Genomic DNA, 24,307 nt, shown 5'->3' on the forward strand with positions numbered 1-24,307 from the left:
GCATGTGTTCATGTGTGTGTGTGTGTGGGGGGGAATTTGTGTTTAGTCCTTTCTCTTAACAATCTATCTTTCTGACTTAATTGAACTGATGCTGAGTGAAGTGAGCAGAACCAAAACAGTGTACAGAGTAAGAGCAATATTATATGATGGGCAACTCTGAATGACTTGGCTATTCTCAGCAATACAATGATCCAAGACAATCCCAAAGGACTCATGATAAAAAATGCTATTCATCTTCAGAGAAAGAACTGATGGAGTCTGAATACAGAAAAAAAGCATACTATTTTTTCACTTTCTTTTTTTGGTTCAAGTTTTCTTCCACAAAATTACTAATATGGAAATGTGTTTTACATGATGGCACATGTATAACCTATATCAGATTGCTTACTATCTCCGAGACTGAGTAGGGGAGGGAGGGAGAGAAAAATAGAATTTAGAACTCAAGACTTTTTTTTGTTTTGTTTTGTTTTTTTGTTTTTTAGTGAGGCAATTGGGGTTAAGTGACTTGCCCAGGGTCACACAGCTAGTAAGTGTTAAGTGTCTGAGGCCAGATTTGAACGCAGGTACTCCTGACTCCAGGGCCAGTGCTCTATCCACTGCACCACCTAGCTGCCCCAAGACTTTAAAAAAAAAAAAAAGAATGTTAAAAAAATTCACATGTAAATGGGGAAAATTTGATTTTTAAAAAAATATATCTTTCTTCTATCGTCTGTCTCCATCATCTATCAGTCATCTATTATTTACCTCCCTCCCCCATATCTATATGTAATCTGAACTACCAGCATACTTAAAATACCCAATTTCATCATTAGACTAAAATTTTAAAATAAAATTCACTCAATATGGCTTCTTAATTTCTTCAGATGCAAAAATGATACTTTAAGAGGGATTCACTGTTTGGGTTCAATGACAAATTTTGACTGATTTTCATTTTAAAAGGAACAAAGATTAAATTGTTAAAAATCAAACCAAAATCTAGGTAATGACAAAAATCTTTACAAAAGCAAATAAAATTTCTTCCTCCATTAAAAATAGCACTTCACAGTTATGAAATACTTTTCTGTATGGAAGGTAGTATAAGTACCAATATTCTCATTATCTGGATGACAAAACTAAGGCTCAGAAAGGATCAATGACTTTCCCAAAATCACACAATTAGTACATCTTAGATCCATGTCTTAAGAGCTTTTGTCTTCTGATTATAACCAAACTTCTGAGTGATTAGATTAGGCCCACTGGAAAAATGCTAGCCAACTAGACATCTGGGGCCATTGTTTTACCATATTCTATGGAATAGATACATTCTTCAAAAGTTCAATAAGTAATAAATTAAAAATCCCTGGTTTTTCCCTGATGTCACATGCAAAAAGAACTCAGAAAAAGAACATTCTAAAGGGATATTCTTTTCCTCTTGCACTAAAAAAGAAAAGTAAAATATTTCCTTTATTAGTTATTTAATCATTCTTCTTGACTGCATTTACCATGGGATTTCTAATTTTGAAATTAAGAGAATATCTTAAAGAAGCAATTTAATATGCCTGGCAGAGATTGTCATTTTGAAAATTCCATATTGATTTAGCTAAGAGCATAGAAACAAAACTTACAAAATACTGTACTGATATTCTCTGAAATAACTAAGAATACTTATCTGATCTCGATACTTTAAAGCAAACAGCTCTGGAGAGGATCTCTTCGTTTTTCCTTTAGATGGGACCTTCCTTCCTTATGTCACTACTTTTTTCAGCCACTGACTTTTAATTAGGTTATAACTTTTTCAAGGACATATAACTATATTACTGAGATGCTTAAATACTACAAGCATCATATGTACTGCTTAATTAGCTAATGTCAAGCTGGAGCATTTTTAATTAACAGAGAATGGGGGAGAAATATATTTTCAAAGGTAGATTTTACACAATTTTCCACATCAGAAACAAAGATGGAAAGGAATTTGTAAAAACCAGGGTTTTCTCTGAAAAGGACATTGTTAAACTAAAAGATATCACCTGTTCTATTTGAAATATGTGACAGCTATTCAGTTAAAGGAATAAACAATTCTGCTTTATTCTGCCAGAAGTTAGCTATGGTTATTCAATTCAAATGCTCCAGAATGTCACAAAGAGGATTTGTGTAACAAACAAGGGAAAGTGTTAGATCAGATGACTTCTGAGGTCTCATCCAAATATGATATTCTATGATTATGTATTTACAAACTGTCTAGAAGGTATAAACCACTATTCTCAAAGCCTAACCCTAGAGGACCTCATGGTCACAAAGAATCATAGATCTTCAAAGGTTATCTTGCCCAACCTGTACCTGCATAGGAATTCCCCCAACAACATGCTTGACAAAGTATCATTCAGCTTTTACTTAAGCACTTTCCCCAAGGCAGCCCATTACCCTTTGGAATAAGTCTAATTGTTACACGGCATTTCCTCACGTTGGGCCGAAATTTGCCTCTACAGTTTTCACCCATTACTCTGTGTTCTTCTGTCTGACCAAAGGAAGTCTAAGCCCATTTTCAACATGAAAGTCCTTCATATAGCTGTTGAGAGAAGTGATTATTTTTCTCATATTAATGGCCAATTATTAAATTCAGGACACTCCAGCTTTTTTCCCTGTCCGATATCCTTGTCCAATCTCTCAAGGACAGAGCTAATGGAAGATAGTATTTATATTCTCCTCATTTTGGGTATTGCTACTTTACCAGACTAGCTCACACTTGGATGGGGGATATAGATTCTTCATCTAGGTTGCCCAAGGCAATCTCAACCCCTTACTGGAGTGAGCTCACTTCTCTTTATAAAACCCACCTCTCGTTAACTGTTAACCAATTAGAGTTGATTGCCATCCTCAGGAACACTCCTCTTCCATGGGCATATAAGCCATGAACCCACTGCCATGAGGGTCTTTGGCATTCAAGAGTATCACTGATCTTTTATTTAAAATGCTGGCATTGTTAATAAAATGACTAAATTGCCCAGAAATTATGTCTCAAACTTTTTAAATATCACACTGAAAAAGGCTATCATGTTCCCCACTGAGATATATAAATGAAGCTGTGAAAAAGCACACCCAGGCCATATGATACGTGAGTAAATGCCAACACAAACATAAGAGCAAGTTAGCTAGTGCAAAAAGTAGGTCAAAGCATGGGTCTTAAAGGATGAGCAGGATTTGGATAGGGTTAAGTAGCAAAAGCTCAGAAGTAGGAATAAAGATATGAAAAGTGGGAAAGACTGACCTCATTTAAGTAACCCGCAACAGGATTCTACATAAAAAGTGAACCATATAAAAGGAAGAGAAGTTCTAAAAGACTTAAAAATCCTAAAAGAACAAAGGTGGACCACAGGAGGAAAGTGCCTATGGTGTGAAGAAAATGAGACCACTTTATGCAGGACACTGCTGATTTTATTAGACAAGAATCTTATAATGAGAAAACTGACAATTTATTGATCCATTTTTTAAAAAGGAAGCAAAAAAAAAAAAAAAACCCACCCCTCCACACATTGAAGTTTCGATTGAATTTGCCAACCTAATTTTTTACATCCTTTTATCCAGACTGAAAGTAATTTGTTAAAGACTAACCAGAATTCATTGAAAATGTTCTTCAAATTAACATCATTATTTTTTAAAGTCTGGGGTATTTTTTTACCTGGTTGCCAAAGAGGTTGAATCCATTAATTGCTTCTAGGACTGCTTTTGCTAAGCCAACAGAGCTGAAAAAGAGAAAGAAAAGAGATATTTGGTACTCTAACAATCTGGGCACAGAAATAAAAGCCAACATCTGAAGGATCTATAAAAGTCCTTTTCCTTTGTTAATACTCATCTTAACCAGAGGAGCAATGACAGAGATCATCCTTTTATCATTTTTACTCGTCCTTTGGTATAGTAAGTGATCATTTGGGGGGAAAAATTCTGGCTCACCATCTAGATTTTGGGTCATGCTCTTGATAGTAATAACATTATTTTCAGTACAGAGTTCTATTATCTAACTTAAAAGAGTGAACTTGACAAGAAGGTAAAGGTGGTGATAGGTGCTTACTAATTATCATGTCAGGCATCATTAGTTTCAGGGTAGTATAATGGAACAATTTCCATTGATAGAAACTTGGAGAAAAAAAAGATCTAATACTCATGTACCTGCTGTTCAGTGTAGATGGATATATAATGATATAAGGTATTTAATGCCATATTAACAGAATGGTGAATAAAAAAACTAGCTTCTGTTTTCTCATTCTCCATTTCTTTCTTGGCAGGTCATGTAACATCTTTTTACTGGCTTGGGATTCTTTGCCTAAAGTGTATATTCTAATGTATAATACTTTGTAATTCTACATATAATAAAACTAGAAGGAAGAATAGAATTTATATCTATATAATGCTTTTAGGGTTCACAAAGTACTATTTTCACAAGTTTCAAATCATTCCATACTTCTCTATTTTTCCACTACTGTCCTGCTGATAATAGTACCTATCAATGAGAATCAAATGAGATAATATTTTTAAATCACTTAGCACTGTGTCTGGCACACAGTAGGTACAAAATGAAGGTGTATTATTATTGTTGTTGTTATCATCATCTAACTGGTCTCACTTTTATACTTCAAAATTTTGACTGTGGAGTTAATGAATTCAACATTACCCTATCCTCTATCTTTGAATCCCTTATCTTTTTGTTCTATTATCATTCATTCCTTTTCAAAGTACATGCCTGAATTAACTATTAATTTTTTCTGATCTTAATCACATTATGTTGAATCATAATGAAGGATTTCATATAACTGTCCTGCTGAATCCACTATAAATCTCAATAACCTCAAATATTAGACATCAATCCATTTGGTTTTCCATGACTGAGTATCCATTGTGCACTGTATCCTCCTACAGCTGTTGTTCCAAATCTCATCTCCCCTCAAGCCATCCATAACATATTGCTGATTACTCCCCTCCATTCTAGGTACTCTATTCTTTCTGGGTTTAGGTCACGCTACTCTGTTGTGTTTTACTGAATTTCTTTGGATGTCATATTGACCTTTCTCAATCTTAGCAGGGTTACTCTCCAAGTACTGCTTCTTATGCATGAAGTATACCCCAGTACCTTGATCTTAGTCTTCTCTTCTTCTATATTCTATCTCAGTGAACTTATCAGTTCCCATTTGCTCAATTATCATCTCTATGCAGATGGTTCCCAAATCTTCATATTCAGCCTTTACTTCTTTCCTGAGTATTAGTCCTATAGGTCTAACTGCCTACTTGACAATCACCTCAATATGCCAGCAATAACTAAAACTTAACATTTACAGAAAGAACTCATTACCTTTCACAATAAACCCACTACCCTCATTAATAACCAGTTTCTGTCAAAGTCATAACTATTTTTCCAATCACCCAAATTTACAACCTAGAAGTTAAATTCTCTGGAAAGGATGAGACTACAGTAGGATTGGACTAAATTGTGAAGGGCTTTAAATGAAAAACAGAGGACTTTACAGTTGATCTTAGAGGTATTAGAGAACCACTAGAGTTTGCTGGGTAAGGGAATTACATGGTAACTGGGGCTTAAGGAAAATCATTTGAGCAGCTGAGTAGAGAATGGATTGGATTGGGGAGAGACTTGAGGAAGGGAGACCAACCAGAAGATTATTATAATGGTCAAGGCAAAAACTGAAAAGGGCCTACACTGAGGTAATAGTTGTGTTAGTGGAGAGAAGAATATGTACATGAGAGATATTGTAAAGGAAGAAATGATAAAATTTGACAACAGGTAAAATATATGAGGTTAAATGAGGAGTTGAAGATGACACAGAGCTTGTTGGAGAATTTATATGACTATGAGGATGTACTCTACACAGTCATAGGAAAGTTCAGAAAAAGAATAGTTTTGAAGATAATCTGTTTTATAATAAGTCTCATGAGAAGGTAATGGCCAATCAATGAAATAAACCCAGACTAGGGTTCTAGCTTTCACAATGGTACCAAGAGATGTTTTGTGAGAGTGTGTAGGAACAGTCTTCTCTAATGTCATCCCCAATATTAGAGCTATAGACATTTAGTAAATACTTCCTGAATTAAATAGAAAAGAAGGCATTTAAACTTTTGTCTGGATGCCATATTAAGTAACCAGACCCAAAGGAACCTCACCAATACTTTAATTTAATAATCAGTTATTTTTATCTCCTCACTATAGCTAGTTATTTAGCCATTTATGCTCATTCCAAAAGGGAAGCTTCATTTTGTAGGCAAAGAGAATAAACAGACAATGATATATGAATCAAGCAGAGGAAATACTATAGGCAAAGACACAGAAGTGGATCATCTCTGATATATTAGCAAATAGCCTGGAAAATAGGCTGTCAATACATCACAGAAGACCCTGAATGACAGAGAAAAGAATTTGGATTTTCTTTATAGGTCAGGAAATGTGTTGTACAATGTGAAGATTCATCTGGCAATACTGTATAGAATGGATTGGATAGTTAAAGAGACTGTAACTGGAGGTACCTGTTAGGAGTGTTAAGAACAAAATCCATAATGTCAAATTTATAAGCTTTTCCTGCACTATTGCAGGAAAAAAGAATCCTGAGGCCAGAATTCAGACTATACAATATTCAAACTATACAAAAGAACAAGATATACATTTTTATACACTGCACAAGATCAAAAGATGATTATCAATGAACACCACTGAGAGTTCATAGAGAAAAACAGATAACAATATCATTCAGAGTGTGGTAAAGTAATGGAATTTGGCAGCCACCCAGGGGTCCAACTTGATAGATTTAGTAGTATTTGAATTGGGTGTGAATGAGAAACTACTAAGTACCCACTTAAGATGACTAGATTTTGAGCTACACCTGGCCTGCCCTGTTAAACCCAGTTTAACTTGGCCACCCCTGAGAAGGAGTGTCCTCAGAGGCTGTGCACTGCCTCACCAACAGAGGACCAGTCTCAGCCACACAACTTGAAAGTCCTCCCCTTTTGGGGGAGGGAGAAAAAAGTAGAAAAAGGGACCCCAACAGGAAGTAGCTCTCTTTGGCCTTGGAGGAGCTTTTGGAGTGGACTGGGGACTGGAGACTGGCTGCACAACTGATTCCCATAGAAATTATGGACCCCTGGTGGTGAGGTAATAAAATCCAGCTCTTTGAATTAGCTGAGCTGAAAGCGAGTTTGAGTTTTGAGACAGCCTTTGCTAGAGCCAGGGAGGTTATCCATTTTCCTCTTTCCCTATTCCCTTGTCCTTGACTTTATTAATTTCACCTTTGCTGTTTATTTTATTCCCATTAATAAAACCTTATTTGTTTGTGGAAAAGAGGCTGTTAAGCTCCTTTCTTATTGGCCTGGGAGAAATACCTAAAAAGGGCAGTTCAGAAGGGAGGAAACTTTGGACCTAGAGGTCCCTCATTATTTTCTGAACCCCAACATTATGTCGAGCCACCCAATTAACTCTCCCCATATTAAATTTGGTCCCAACAAAAGAAAGACATCAAAGAAGATGCAATTGCAGCTAAATCCCCTGAATTAGTTATAGCCTTGCTGATAAGTGTGAGAAAATTATTAATAATAGGGTGTTTTGGGTTTCTATGAGACCCAGAGATCTTAGCTAGACCTTTATTGGGGCCAGCCCAGAGTAATGAGAATTTCAAAGGAAAAGTGGTTGGACCTTGGACTATGAATAGGGATTAAAACCACACCTACCTGAAGGCTTTTTCCCCTCAAGGGCTCTGTACTCCAACATCAGCAGGACCACCCTCAAATCCAGTAAAACAATAGATTTGAATGATGCTAGCCAATTAGCTTTGAGGAATATGTAAGGGCAGGCTCTCCTCCTGCCCACAGCAAGCTTACACAGTGATTCTCTCTCTTGGCCTGGGAATGGGAAGGGAAACCACGTGGCCCAATTCTCTCTCTCTCTCCTCTCTCCTGGCTAAGCTTTCTTATTTTTCAGAGCCATGTGTGCTCTCTTTATTAATATTTAATATGCTTTAATAAATGCTTAATGCCCCCAAATTGGTGCAGTAGCCTCTAATTCCTAAGTAACAAATGTATGATAAACCCCAGCTACATTCCCTAAACTTGGGACAATTATAGGGCAACCACATATAACTTTAATCGCCACATAACACTTTCATAAACAGTTAAAACAAAGGTGTTCCAAATTCCTGAAGTCACTCTACTGCTTTATAAAGGTAAGACTTGCTAAATTAAAAATTCAAGCTTTTGATTTCTTTATCAAAAGGTTATTGCAAGAGGGAAGCTAGGGGGTTCAGTGGATAGAGCACCAGTCCTGGATTCAGGAGGACCTGAGTTCAAATCCAGCCCGAGACACTTGACACTTACTAGCTGTGTGACCCTGGGCAAGTCACTTAACCCTCATTGCTCTGCTTCCCCTGCCCCCGCCCCCCCAATGTTATTGCAAGTAGTCCAAGCTAGAAGTAACAAGCGTCTGAACTGCATAGGTAGCAATGGGAAAGTAAGCAAAGGAACAGAGATGAGAAATACTCTAGAGGAAGCAATAGGACTTGGAATCTAAATGGAACAAGGAAGGTTTCAAGAAGAGAAAGAAATCAAAGACAACTCCAAATTTTCTTGCCCTGGTGATTAGGAAATTACAGTATAAAAATAAGGAAGTCAGAAGAAGAAATTAGTTTGGCAGAAACGATCATTTCAATTTTTTAATGGAATGCTAAAAGAAACATTAAATGAATCAAATGTAATGGAGATACCTGTTTGATACATTAGTGACTGATTACTCTCTTTTAAGGAAAAGTTAGGAAAAACTAGAAAACTATATATGAGACACATTTCCAATAAATTAAACCAAAAACTTCAACCTGATGGTGTTTATTATGTCTCTGCAGTCATCTTTGTACCTTATACTATGACTTAAAAATGAAAAAATGAATTATGCTTTTAAATGTAAAAGTTCATACTTTAAATGTAAGTTTATACATATATAAATGTATGAGTTATACATAAGTTATAAATATAAATGTTATTAAAATAATAAGTAATAAATATGTTTATACTTTGAAGGTAAAGTTCTTTTCATCTGGGCTTATCTTGGGTTTGCTTCATCACATATTTCTACTCAAAGTTACAAAAAACATCAAAGATCTTCAATGGATGAATTCCTAGTGCTTCATATTGGCCAATAAAATATGGCTATGTTATGCAACATTCCTAGATTTACAGTGGTCAAATTCATTCTAAGGTTAGATTTTCACTCTTTTGTTTTTTAAAAATCTCCAGTAGCAATACAGAATAGTAGAAAGTAGAATGCCTGCAGCTCAGACTTGGGTTAAAATCCCAGCTCTGATCCTAACTGTTTGACCTTGGACAAGTTGCTGGGCCTATTTTAGTCTCAGTTTCCTCATCTATAAAATAATAATAAGAAGAATACTTTCACTACCTACCTAACAATATTATCATGTGGGCATGTGGGTGTGGGTATGCCTTACTATAGTATAGTAGAAGTGAGACTGAATTTGAAAGGATCATAATTTAATACTGGCCCTACCACCTTCAAACTGTGTGACCTCAAGTATGACCTTAAGTACTTTACCCTTTCTAGATCTCAGCTTCTTATCTGAAACAAAAGGGTTTGAATAAATGGTCTATAATATTTCTTGCAGTACTAAACTAGCTGATAGAACCTTTACCATATAGCATATAGAACTAGGAGGAAAATCTCAGCCCCAAACCTTACTATTGTCACAACCCATCCTCTGAAGGTGACAGAAGTCTTAGAACACATCTGCTACAATGGATTCACACACCCTTACCATTGAAAAGGAGGTTCTAGCTTTGTGTATGTCCAACAGGTTCTTTCTAGCTTTGTGTATGTCCAGCAGAGAAGACATTTGGAATTGGTCCAGGGTTGGCAGTAAGGGATAAATAGAGGTGAAGGAGCTAAGGTAGGATATACTTTTTTGGGGGGGGTGAGGCAATTGGGGTTAAGTGACTTGCCCAGGGTCACATAGCTAGTAAATGTCAAGTGTCTGATGCCAGATTTGAACTCAGATCCTCCTGAATCCAGGGCTGGTGCTCTATCTACTGTACCACCTAGCTACCCCAGGTAGGACATACTTTAAAAAAATATTAAAAGGAAAATGGAGTTAGAAATATACAAACCAAAAGTTGAAGCAAAGTACCAAGAAAAATCAGGTGATTGATGTCAAACATTTCAAATTTTTCATCTACCCCATTAAAGGCAAACTTTACATTCTGCTCAACTGAAAAAACATGGCCTCTTGAGAGGGAGATCAATATTGCAAGCATAAGGTGGCTAGGAAAATATCACAACTATCTGTTGTGATAAAATAAAATCCTTAATTATTCACTAGATTGACTTGCAACTGCTACAATAGGACAAGTTGAAGTCTGTATTTCTCACCAGGACACCTACTTTGCAGAGTTAATGGTAATGATAACCACCAATGTTTTTCTCTATTTGCTTAGTACAGGTACTACAAGGTTAAAAGAAAAGAGGTAGTTCAAATACCAAAGAAGTCAGACTGAGAATAAGTTAAAATAAGTGGCTATAATGGAGCATTTGAAAAAAAATTTAAATATTGATTAGGCAAATTTCTACTGATACTGTCCTCGGATGTCTCTTCCTGACAAAAAAGTGACCCTGAGTTCTCAAACACTATGCCAATGAAGTGAAAATTCTAGCAGGTCCTACCCAGATTAGAAAGTCTTTGAGTTTGGAACTGGCTATTTTACTCCTCTAAGGGTCAGACTAGCAAAGTTTTAAGAAGCTAGCTACTATAGCACTGGTCATTAGGTATTTTCTTATTTTGGCCAGAGGAATGAAAGAGTTATAATCAGAACAGGTTTCAGTAATAATTATGCCAATGAAACAACATTTTTTGAAGCTTGAAATCAGAAAGCCATGCAATTGAATAACACTTCTGTTAAAGCCACATCATTGCCCAGGGAGGGAGGGAGTCAGTTTCCTCATATGTCAAATGTGGGGAACAGATGAAATGATCTCAAAGGCCCTTTCTAGCTAAAACAACCTGTGATTCTATGATTGTAAGTGAATTAATCTTAGTCAGATTTGAGCTGCTTGTTTCCTTATAATTTAGTTGCCAGCTTAATTTAGATGACAACTCAATTTAGGAGATATGATTCAATTTGACAAAAATTCATTAAGAACTTTCCATATAGAGTACTCAGCTGTAGGCATTAGAAGAGACACAAAGACTAAGGACAGAATCCTTACAGCTAATATATTTTAAGAAAGGAAATTTTTTTGTTTTGATCCTTACTAATAATCGTATTAGTTTAATTTTACTGCCTCAGAAAGGAAGATATGGTAAACATAATTTTTTTTCTGGAAATAAATACTTTTCTGAAGATCCTTAGTATAAATATTATGATAGAAATTGTAATTATATATTTCTATTGATGTAGACAGAATAAGAAACCAAGCTGAATTTGTATAGGTCCCATTAGGTATTTGGGAAGCTGGGTTTTATAGTAGATTAATTTCTTATGCTTTGTTTCTTTCTCCCAGAAATAAAGAGAAATGGCTTCCAATTAATCTCTTTGGTGGCCTAGAATTGATACTTTCATTTTAAACTCTGACATCCATTCTTGAGTATATAGGAGATAAGATCTATTGAGCTATACTCTGTAATTGAAGGGAACTACTTTGGCATAAACTTAAGAATCCTCAGGACATGTGTTAACTCTCTTCAGTTATATGTAGAAATACTAATTCAGTAAATACTATGTGATGTAAAGGAGTAAATGAAATTCAGAAATAAGCCTATATCATTCATAGCCTATGGTGTCTCATTCAATTTAAATAATACATATATGTAACTAGATTAATAAAATGTTAGAGATAAAAGGGATGTTTATACCTAGACCAACCCTCTCATTTTAAAAAAGTAGATTTTGATGGCTTTTGTCTTTACATTGCTTAAAGTTGCTCCTGTAATCCTTTCACATTGACTCCTCTCAGAAAGCTATCCCTAATAAAAAATAAAATTTTTGAGACGAAAAAAAGAAAAAAAAACTAGCAAAGGTGAACAAAACAATTTTTAAAACCTCACATTGTATACAATGTTCCACACCTGTAGACTTTTGTTTCTGTAAAGGTATGGGTGAGGTATTTCACAAGATTCAGTATCAACTGTTTTGTTATTGTTCTTCTTTTCATTTAAATTATGATCATCATTGTCCATATTGTTGACTCTGCCTACTTCACTTTGAATCAGTTTGTACAAATCTATATTCTTTATATTCATCATATTCATCATTTCTTACAGGAGCACCTTACTTGGAGTCAGGAAGACCTGAGTTCAAATCTCAACTTGATTATTAACTAGCTGTGTGACACTGGCTGGGCAAATCAACTAACCTCTTTCAGATTCACTTTTCTCATCTTTAAAATGGAATAATAAAAGCACTTATCTCCAATAGTTGCTATGAGAATGCAGTGAGATAACATATACACAGTACTTTGTAAATATTTTAAAAACTGTATAAATTCTGGTTACCATCATCATCATCATTTCATTACATTCATATACCATGATTTATTTAACCATTTCCCAATGAATGGGCATCCATTCTGTTTCTAGTTCTTTGCTACAACAAAAAGTGCTATTATAAAAATGTTGGTGAATGTGGAACATTTCTTCTGGTCAATGACCTCTCTTTGAGGAATATGCCTAAAATTTCTGGGTCAAAGGGTTCAGACATTTCAGTCACTTTCTTTACATAATTCCCAACTGCTTTCCAGAATGGTTATACTAATTCACAGATCCACAGTAATGCATTAGTGTGCTTGACCTTCCATAGACCTTCAAATGTTATTCTCATTTTTGCTCATTTTGAAGGTATGAGGTGAACTCTCAGAGATGTTTTAATGTGCATTTCTCTTATGTGTAGTAGTTTGAGAGCATTCTTTCATATTATGGTTGTTCATAATTTGCTATTCTTTTGAGAACTGTTTAGTTACCTCTTCTTTGAGATATGGCTTTTGCTCTTGCTAGTGGTCTTTGGCTTGAATACCAAAACCTCATCTGAGAAATTTGAATTAAAAAAAAAAAGATATTTTTCTCTTACTTGATTGTTTCCTTTCATATCTGAGATGCAGTAATTTTCTTTATGCAAAAGATTTTCAATTTCATATAATCGACTTCATCTATTTTATCTTTTGTAATTGCCTCTATTCCATTTTTGGTTAAGAATTTATCTTCCTGCAGCTATCAAAAGTAGCTGGCTTCTCTTGTATTTTTTTAATAGTATGATCTTTAATATTCAGGTCTCATATCTATTCAATTTACTGTGTACGATTGTATAAGATGTTGGTCTAAGTTTAATTTCTGCCAGTTTGTTTCCAGATTCCCTAGTAGTCCTAAGAAAAAAAGCTCTATCTTAAGTAACATATGTTTTATGGATTTATTGACCACTGGATTAAGTTCGATTATTTCTGATTGTTTGTAGATCATAAAATATGTGCATATTATTTCTGCCTTTTCACATTTATCTACAATCTATACCTCCAACACATAGATAATTTTTGTAACAATATCATATAGTACCGAGAAATACATATATTCTTTATGTATTCAGAATGTGCCAGAAGTCTTTTATTTTATTTTATTTTGGGGTTTTTTTTTTGTGTGTGTGTGTGTGTGTTTGTTTTGTTTTGTTTTGAGGTTTTTTGGCAGGGCAATGAGGGTTAAGTGACTTGCCCAGGGTCACACAGCAAGTGTCAAGTGTCTGAGGCTGGATTTGAACTCAGGTCCTTCTGAATCCAGGGCTGGTGCTTTATTCACTGGGCCACCTAGCTGACCAACCATAAGTCTTTCAAGATCCATAACAATTTGATCAAATCACTATTTTTCATTCATTTATCTTGAATAGTTGTGTCCAATTCTGAGAAAGGAATATCAAGATTGCCTACAATTATTAGGTCATTACGTATGATGTCATTATGCAATGTGGTTATTCTTTTCTGTTATGAATTTATATGCTATACTATTTGGAAAATATAAATTTAATATTGATACTTCTTCAGAGTATAAGGTTCTTTTAAATATGTCATTTCTGGGGGAAGCTAGGTGCTACAGTGGATAAAGTACTGGCCTTGGATTCAGGAGGACCTGAGTTCAAATCCGGCCTCAGACACTTGACACTAGTTGTGTGACCCTGGACACATCACTTAACCCTCATTGCCCTGCTCCCAAAACAAAAACAAAAAACAAAAAATATGTCATTTCCTTGTTTTTCTGTTTATATAGTGAATTTTAATTTTTATTCTGACGGTATGGTTGCAGTTTCTGAATTTTTTTGATTCATGAGCATTATAAATTTTGTTCAAGTCTCATGTATTCTACATATGTCTTCACTTTTTAGATGTCATTGTAAGCAAAAGATGGTGGGTTTTCTTAGTCAATATGTCATCCTTTCATTTTATTGGTTTACTTAATCTAGTCACATTTAAAATTATTTCCTTCATTTGTGCCAATAGTATTGTCTTTTTGTTAGTATTTTTTTATTCTCCCTCTTTTAAGTCAGTGCTTTGTCTCTACAATTACTTTTGTTTAATTTAATTTAATGTAATCCTATGCCCACAGGCTCTTTTTCCCTCTTCACTTTCCCTGTCCTATTTGTAACTCTTTTCCTAGTATTGAGTTTTATTCATTAAATTTGTGGATTTCTTTTTCTTTATTTTATTTTACTATACAATTCTTCTTTTTGTCCTCTCAATTAAGTGGTTACTTTAAAGTGCTCTCTGCTTTTCTCCCTAACAAATTTTTTGATTAGATTTGTTTCTGATGACATGAACTTTTTTGCTACTGTTTAAAAAAGATTTTGTTGCTTTTTTTCTTTCATTAATTCTCTTCACTTTCTGTCTTTTCTGAATTTTTTTTTCATTCATAGTTTATGTCCTTATTTATTCCATTTTGACTCTCTTTGTGTTCTTCACAAAATTAAAACTTTTAAACTACCAAGTCAGGGTTCACTCTTCTAGCCAATCTTTTATTGACTATAATAATTGCCACCATTTATAATTTAATTTATATAATTTATAATAATTGCTACCACTTTAAGGTTTACAAATATTAGCTCATTTTATTTTCATAATAACAATGGGAGGTAGGTGCTATTATTATCTTCATTTTATTGATGAAAAAAGTGAGGCACAAAGAGGAAAAGTGAGTTTCCCAGGATTATACAGATAGCATCTTAGTCTAGAACCATTTGAACTCAGGTTTTCTTGATTCAAGTCCAAAGTTTTGTCCAGAGTACCTCTTATCCACCTCTGTCACACCTGGCCCCCTTGCTTTAGAAGATCTTGTCATATATCCTTTTCTATGTTGTGCTTCAATTTTTCAGTACTTGGAAAAAAAAAGATTATTGATAGAAGCGTACCCGATGACAGATACGACCTTGTGTCCAAAACTATGTGGTACATTTTTACTATATGCCCTCCTAATGATCAATACCATACAATTTCCTCTTTAGGTCCATATTCTTCCATGCTTGTCAGTGCTGTTTGCCCCAGGAACTCTAATATCACTTCTCCTGAGGCAAGATGTTGTCCATGGAGGAACAACAATTTTTCAGAGAAAGTGGTCTTCTTGTGCACCAAATCTCCCCAGATAAAACCCTCTGTAAGATCACCATTTCTTATTACAAATATAAACTTCTTGTTCCATGGAAGCACTCATCAGTGGAAGGCCCTCCCCACATAATGTTGAAACTGCCCCCCCAGCCCCACCATTCCTTCCTTTCCCTTTTGTCACTTCTCTCATTCTCCTTTATCCCATCTTCTTGCTGAGTCTAGAGGATTTGTATCTTCCCTTTGTTGTTCATCCATGGACTTGCTTAGTATATATAACACATTCCTCTCTATGATCCACCTCCCATCTCCTCATATATGCATCCCCCCTTCCATTCTGCAATTGGGCCCAACAAAATACATTGATTCTTCTGTAGAGAGGTTGTAAGGTTTAGTTTGTGATGTTTCAGGCCTGTTACTTCCTTCCTTCCTTCCTTCCTTCCTTCCTTCCTTCCTTCCTTCCTTCCTTCCTTCCTTCCTTCCTTCCTTCCTTCCTTCCTTCCTTTCTTTCTTTCTTCCTTCCTTCCTTCCTTCCTTCCTTCCTTCCTTCCTTCCTTCCTTCCTTCCTTCCTTCCTTCCTTCCTTCCTTCCTTCCTTCCTTCCTTCCTTCCTTCCTTCCTTCCTTCCTTTCTTTTGCAGGGCATAGCGGGTTAAGTGACTTGCCCTGGGTCACACAGCTAGTAAGTGTCAAGTGTGTGAGGCTGGATTTGAACTCAGGTCCTCCTGAATGCAAGGTCAGTGCTTTATCCACTGTGCCACCTAGCTGCCCCACACCCCTCTACTTCTTTAAATTCTACTTTCATCTTTCCCCCACCTGAGGATTTTTAAAATAACATTTCTCAATTAAAAAAAAAAAACCTACGGTCTGTCTTTTTCTTTCTTAAAAAAAAAAAAAACTCCAGAGATGAGGTTTATTTCACGATTTATTCTTTTTTTTTCCTATAGTTATATTTCTTCACCTTTCTTCCATTTGGTTATAAGTGAAATATTCTGCTCATCTTTTCAGGGGTATAGTGGTGGAATGAATGCCCCAAATGCCTCTCTTTTATTAAAGATCCATCCTTTTTCATTGATTATTAAGTTCAGGTTTGATGGGTATATCAGTTTGGGTTTCATCTTGAGATTCTTTACTTTTCAGAATTTATTATTCCATTCCCTTATGTGGAATATTAAATTTCATTCTCTTCTTCTAGAAGTCTCTTAGGCCTCTCACACTGTAAGTACCCTCTGTCCTATGGCTTCTTCATCTGATTGCCTGGTTCCTCCAAGAACCTCTATTTTAAAGAGGACATCTAGGTTAGTTGTGTCTTCATTCCTCTCCAGGCTGCAATCCTGACTCTAGGCTTTCTTCACCACATATGCCACAAAAGACTTCTAATTTTAGTATGCTCTCTATTGGTTTATCTGCTTGTGCTCCAGGTTTTTCATTGAATTTTCTTCTTGAAATAGTTTGTGGTTTTAGCCCTTTTTCCTTACATTCCCATTGCTCCCTTTCTAACTCCTGTCTTTATACTCAATCTCCTCTCAAACTAGGAGTTTACTGGCTTTGTTCTCTTCTTAAAGTAGTGGTTACATGTGGATTTCATTTGCCTTTTCCTGAAATCAGGTACATCCATGTATGCTAACCCCTTGTCCAGTTCCATCCCTGACTCCCATCCTTTCTTTTTTTTCCTAGGAGGAATAAGTTTCTGCTGCTTTATGCATGGTAAGGGCAAAGGAAGGGAGGTGTTCTGGGCAGATTCCTTGCAGCACTGGGGTTTCCTAACCTATGGGGTCACCTAATCCTTCCCCATGTGGCTGGGCAGAATCAATGCCTGCTACTTGTTATAACAGGCTGTAGGGTGAGAAGTGAGGATGGAGTTCCATCAAAGTCATGGTAGCATGAAGAGAACCACTGTGTAGGTACCAAAATCCAAGCCAGTGGGTTGGTTTGCGCATCCTGTCAGAATATAATTATGTGTAACTATACTTTAGGGGTTTTCTGAGAGTTACTGGGGCCTTAAAAAAGTTCCAGTCCTCCATCTTTTGGTCATATGACTCAAACATCCCTTTCTTTTTTTTAAACAGATGAGAAAACTGAGGGTAAGCACGTGAAACCATTTGTCCAATATAGTTAGCTGTAGGGTAACCAGGTCTTCTGACTCAATGCTTCCTGACTTTTTTCTACTACACTATTCAACATCCCCCAAATAATATTTAGTATTAAATTATGAGTTCACATTAAAATTTAATTTAAAATGTGAGAAGTAATATAAAGTGCTTTATATTTTGTTTCTGGGAAATGACATACCTAGACTTTCAAAGGATGTTATTTCAAAGGGCGATGAAGAATAATTGAGAGAATTTAACAGGAAGTTCAAATGCTGGATCAACTGTAGGGATTGAATTCTATAAGCTAAGATGGGGAAAATTCCAGTTTCCTTGCTGAATCTGTTTGAAGACAGTGAATTCAGCTACCAAAGCAGTCAATCTGGTACACTTGCTTTAATTTTAAGTGAATTTCATCTTCATTATGTATAAAAAATGAGCTGGAAAATTACCATAGAAACTACTATTCTGATATACTCTTTTGATTTCCTATTCATATTCAAATTCTGTACATTTAAATCAAACAGCATTTAGAACTCTGGAAATTACCTCGAATGTAGCTCTGTGCTACCATTATTGTATTTGCTTCCTCTTTCCCAGATACCAAAATCAGGTACACGGTAGACTCTTTCTACACAAAATACCAGGTTTTGAATGAAGGCTACCTAAGAGAAAAAGAAAAGAAAATGTAAGGATCAGTGGGCAAGCTTGCAATGTGCTCCAAGTTGCATTTTTTTAAATATAAGTCTCAGATTCATACTCGTATTACTGTGATTGTTCTAAATTTTGGAATTCTTGCTGACAAACATGTTAGTTCACAATACCAAAGCAGGAATCAGTTTCCTAAAAGCATGGACGAACCTTAGTATTCAAAACAAGGAACAAGCAAAAAGTTGCAAAGAAGCAAATTCTCACTTGCTATAAGAATTTTTTTTTCTAACAACGAAAGCTATATCAAAGTGAAAGACCCTTAAATCTCAAGAGCTTCACCTTCCTGCTGGTTATATTGCTTATCAATCTTGTTTTCATAAAATGAGATGCCCAGAGTAGAAAGTGACATTCCAAGCATGACCTGACTAGGCCAGATAAATGGAAATATTACCTCCCCAGTACTGTTCATACACCTCTTAATACAGACCTATGTTTAAATTCTACCTCCAAAACATACTGGTTGCACGACCCTAAGGTAGTCATTTAACTGTTCAAAGCCCCAGGCAGCTTTCCAAGACTCTAAATTGTAGTTTAACATTATTTGAGGGATTTTCTGGAATTCTTTACACTAACAAAATCACAGGTCCAGAAGAAAAAAGAAGAAATCTGAGACTATGTTAGCTTTTTTGACCACCACTTAAGTTTCTAGTCCATGAAAACAACCAATTTTTTTTTCACATGCAGTGGTAATTATTCCCATCTTATACTTGAGAAGTTATGGGCATCTTCTACATTGGTATGAACAATTAATGACTAGAACAGAGGTTGGCACAAAGTAAGTGCTTAATAAATGCTTCTTGACTTGACTTTTGGGTGCTAGCCATTCAATCTGCTCCAGATCCTAATTATACAAACATTCATCCTGCATCTCTCCATCATTTGTATAATAGCTTGTAAGACTTTGTTTAATACTTTGCTAAACTAGAAGTAAACTACATATAGATATGGAAATATAGCTATGTACATATAGATAGCACTAAGAACATCGAGACAGCATGGAGAGATACTGATGAGATTCCCCTAATCTAGTAATCCTGCCAAAGAGTTAGGTTTATACAATTTACTCTTTTTTTTTTTTTTTTGTGGGGCAATGAGGCTTAAGTGACTTGCCCGGGATCACAGAGCTGGTAAGTGTCAAGTGTCTGAGGCTGGATTTGAACTCAGGTACTCCTGAATCCAAGTCCAGTGCTTTATCTATTGCTCCATCTAGCTGCCCCCTACAATTTACTCTTTTTTTTTTAAACTTAGTTAGGCAATTGGGGTTAAGTGACTTGCCCAGGGTCACACAGCTAGTAAGTGTTAAGTGTCTGAGGCCGAATTTGAACTCAGGTCCTCCTGACTCCAGGGCCAGTGCTCTATCCACTGCGCCACCTAGCTGCCTCTAAAATTTACTCTTAAAGAAGCATGTTGGTGCATTGTGATCATTGCTTTTTTTGTTAAATATTCACTAACCATCCACTAGTAATCCATTCTAGAAATTTTTTTCAAGAACCAAAGGCAAGTATGTGGGCCTAAGATTTGCAGGCCTCAAGCTTTTCCTTTTTCTAGAGAATCAAGATATTCATCTTTTTTTTCAATCTTGTTTTATCTCTCTTATTCTCCATGACCTTTCAAAAGTTACTAACAGTTGCTCATCCATCACATGTACTGAATTTTTCATTACTACCCTGTAATTTAACTGGATTTGGTGACTTGAACATTAGGACAGCTAAGCACTTTCTATCTCTGTAAATTATCTTACATATTAATTTTTCTATGTATCTGAGGGGTAGTCTTTTCCCTTTGATTTTCCTCTCTACCCTAGGCTAGCTTAAATGCACACACACTTTTTATTGTCCTTAACTTTCCATGTGACTCTAAGGTCATTCAGAGCTTCAGCACACCTCATATTATTCTTATAGTACTATACTAAGGTGGTTTACTCATCTTCTTATAATTTTTCCTTATATTTCCTTCTGTATATGTTGCTGTATAACTGGGTTTTTAAAAAAATTTACCTTGTTTAATTAAGTCCTCTTTTATCTACTTTATTCCCTTTGGGTTATTTTCCATTTTCTCCATAATCAGAATTTTTTCTCTGTCTTTAGAATTTCATTCTTGAGGGGCAGCTAGGTGGCGCAGTGCATAGAGCACCAGCCCTGGAGTTAGGAGTAGTGAGTTCAAATCCGGCCTCAGACACTTAACACTTACTAGCTGTGTGACCCTGGGCAAGTCACTTAACCCCAATTGCCTCACTAAAAAAAAAAAAAAGAGAGAGAATTTCATTCTTGGAAATTTTCTAATCCCTCCTAGACCAATGACTTACTCTATAGTATATTTATGGATAAGATTGAGCTTAGTCTTTCTACTCTTTGATATCTTTTCTTCTCAAAGCCAAGACATACTTCAGATTATTCTAAGCTATTCTTGTCCTTCTTTACCTGAAATTCTAAGGTGAAATAATTACATCCTCCTAAGGAAATCATTATTTCCACTCTAGCAAATGGTTCTTCCTCTGTGATGAGAATCAGATCCAGAACAGAATTTCTCCTTATTTGGTACCACAATTTATAAAGGGTGAAAGGATTCATTGAGGAAAGTAAAGATTAACTGCTTTGCTTTGAGAAGCAGATCTCCAGATAACTGAAGTCCTCTATATCTCCTACATCATACCTCTATAACAGCAATCGGTTTCCTTAAATTCTTTTCTAGTGTTTTCTTTCTTTCCAGGTAGCATATAGCATACTCAAATGACACTATACCTTGTGTTTCTGGCTCCATGGACCTTTACCACCTGTTTTCCCTATGGTTTTCCTCCATGACTTTCTGGTTCCTAGATTTCCTCATGAAATATTTCTTATTAATGTATAATGCTTGACATCCCCTTTTAATCTGTACTGTTCACAAATAAGAGACATGTTCTAGCATGGATTTCATCACTTCAAGTCTCAATGATACTATGAAGTCTAGTTTGCCTTCTTGTATTAAGATCTGACTCACCTTATTATCCACCCATACTTTGTTCTTTGGAGTAAGGCCATTTACAGTCAAGGATTTTCTCCCTGGCTCTCTGGTGTCCCTTCTAATTCTGGAATTATGTAATTTTATGAAAAATCAGGATGAAAAGAGTGGAAATAATGGTGAAAATTAGATAGATTTTGAAGCACAATCTTTCTAGCTTCCATCTATACCTCCTTCCTTAAGTTCCTATCCACTGATATCTTTCTTAATGACCTATTTCCTCAACTACTGCAGAGAAACTATTCTCTCAAAAGCTACTAATAATCTCTTTACCCCATTCAATATCTTTTCTCAGTCCTTAGCCTTGTTGAAGTTTCTGTAGCACTTGGAAAAAACAATCACACACTTCCTGGGGGAAGAGGACAAAGATGTGCTCTCTTGCCTTCCATGAGGATAAACTTATCTGCCTCATCTCTTATATTTAAAGTATCCTGTAAATTGCTGCAAGATCATACTATATAAGAGACTCATAGAATCTTAAAGAGTTTAAAGGGACTTCAACCAGTACCTCAACAAAAATCCCATTTGCAATTAAAACAGATATGGCATGATCCAATCTTTGCCAGAAAATCATGTCATCCCCACTCTAACCCCCTAGCAGTGAGCTCCAGGGGCTCCCTCTTACCTCCAGGAGCAAATATAAAGTTATTTTTTTGGCTTTTAAAACTCTACAACTAGGGACCATCTTAGCTTTCCCATATTCTGACGTTCTACTTCCCATTACACACTCCACAATCCAGTCAATCAGACAGACATACTTGGAAAATCTCCAATATCTGGGTTTTTTAAACTATTAAATTCTCTCCCTTCAGGGCTCAGTTCAGGTGCTGTTTCCTCCATAAAGATCTCCTGAATACCCACAGATGAAAGTATACCCTCCTCATATTTCTAAGAACATTTTACTTGAATATTTCCTCTGCTAACACTCTATCTTGTATTATAATTGCCTATGTAACTGACATTTCTTCCCTAGATTCTTAAGACAAAAAATGTTGGATTTTGTTGTTGTTGTTGTTTTTATTTTTGTTTTTGCAGGGCAACAGGGATTAAGTTACTTGCCCAGGGTCACACAGCTAGTAAGTGTCAAGTGTCTGAGGCTAGATTTGAATTCAGGTCCCCCGAGTCCAGGGCTGGTGCTTTATCCATTGCACCACCTAGCTGCCCCCTGGTTTTGTTTTGTTTTTTAATCTTTGTATTTTTAGGACCTTGCACAGAGTGCATATTTATTCAGTGATTATATTTGTTGATCTGTAGGATGTGTATATAAATGCCATTATAGGTAACAGTTAAAAGGAGGTAGCATGGTGTAGGCAATAGGACAATCAATCTAGAGTCTGGAAGACCTGGGCTCATATTGTGCCTCAGATACTTATTAGCTAGGTCATTCATGGCAGGTCATTTTATCCCCTCTAGGTTTCAGTTTCTACATCTATAAAACAAGGGAGTTGAACTAGAAGGTCCCTTTTACTTCTAAATCTATCCTTTTGTCGTTGTTCAGTCCTCAGTTGTGTCCAACTCTTCATGACCCCATTTGGGGATTTCTTGACAAAGGTACTGAAGTGGTTTGTCATTTCCTGCTCCATCTCATTTTACAAATAAGAAAACTGAGCTAGAGTAAAGTGATTTGCCCAAGGTCACACAGCTAGTATCTCAGGTCAGATTTGAACTCAGGCCTTCCTGATTTCAGGTCTAGTGCTCTATTCACTGTGCCACCTAGCTGCCCTAAATCTATCCCATGTTCTGTGAAAATCTTTTCTAATTCTATGAAATCCCAGTATTTTGTTTAAACTCTAAGATATGTCCATGTAACTCCTGCCACCAATACAGATCATAATCCATACACACGTTCTCCTTTCTGTGATTCTTTTTCATGTTTTTCTATTCATCTGTCATGGAAGATCTATCCCATGTGCCAGAGCTTGTCCTCTAGCTTTTGTTTGTTTGTTTTTTGGCATTTCTAGTGTAACAATGAAGCCCCTGAATCATCTGTTTGACTGACTGTCCCAACTCCTTTTCTAATCATATGCTGCCTTGGTGATATCTTTTAAACTTCTTCTTGGACTAAGATGAGGATTTTTTTTATCAGAGACATTTTCAAGGCTATCTTGTATTTTACTTTCCTTGGAAAGCCTTCAAGGAATTTCTCCTTTGGTGATACAACCATTGCATCACACAGCTGACAAGGGAAAATATGTCCAACTCTAAGAAACTTTATCCAAAAGTGGTCTCCAGGAAAAAAAAGAAAAGAAAAGTAGAAGATCCATTAAAATTGTTCTGAATTATCTTATAAACTTTGACAAATCTAGCGTATTCCAAATAGCTGCAAAAGAATCTGTTTTTCAAATGTTGGTAGACTACAGAAAAATATCAAAACTATAAATATTCACCAAAGACTTTTTCAAATTTTTCAGCAAGCCAGGTCAATTTTTCACACCATGGCCAACACAGTAAAATTTAAATTTGTCCTTTTAAGACTTCCAGTCAAGGAGATTGTGAAGTATCAGAACTCCGCCCCCCCCCCAAAAAAACCCAAACCAAAACTATTTGAAGAGTATGCTATTAGTAGAAGAGACACTGAAATGCTAAATTTAGTGTTTCTATCTTATCTGCAATCAGTATTGAGCTCACATGACACTTGAGAAGCTGAAGCCAATATAAGACCATGTTCAGATTGCTTTGATACTGCTGAGCAAAGGCTAAGGATTTAAAAATAAGTGACTTGGGCTACTGGTAAACAATCTTTTCTGTCACATCAGTAACTATAAATAGCTGTTTATGCTTAAGCATAGCTTAATTAGAGAAGAGGGAAATATGCTATCAATTTACCTATCCAAATTCATATTACTTTTAGAGCCTGCTACTCTGCTTTCCATATATACATGTTAGTTTGGCAATAATTCTGAAAACATCTTTAGA

At 35.7% G+C, this 24,307-nt stretch overlaps 1 protein-coding gene across 4 annotated transcripts in view; it reads right to left on the reverse strand.

Moving 5' to 3' along the window:
* Positions 1–24,307, reverse strand: part of PHKB (phosphorylase kinase regulatory subunit beta) — a 250,960-nt gene that overhangs the window by 143,671 nt on the left and 82,982 nt on the right. For all 4 annotated transcript variants that reach the window (XM_043983714.1, XM_043983715.1, XM_043983712.1 and 1 more), the window contains 2 exons: positions 18,230–18,345; positions 3,656–3,719 (listed from right to left, as the gene is read on the reverse strand). In XM_043983714.1, coding sequence (XP_043839649.1) covers positions 3,656–3,719; positions 18,230–18,345 — 180 coding nt within the window. The remainder of the gene's footprint in view (positions 1–3,655; positions 3,720–18,229; positions 18,346–24,307) is intronic.

The sequence above is a fragment of the Dromiciops gliroides genome, chromosome 2 (assembly GCF_019393635.1).
Source record: "Dromiciops gliroides isolate mDroGli1 chromosome 2, mDroGli1.pri, whole genome shotgun sequence".
In the NCBI taxonomy this organism is placed as follows: domain Eukaryota; kingdom Metazoa; phylum Chordata; class Mammalia; order Microbiotheria; family Microbiotheriidae; genus Dromiciops; species Dromiciops gliroides.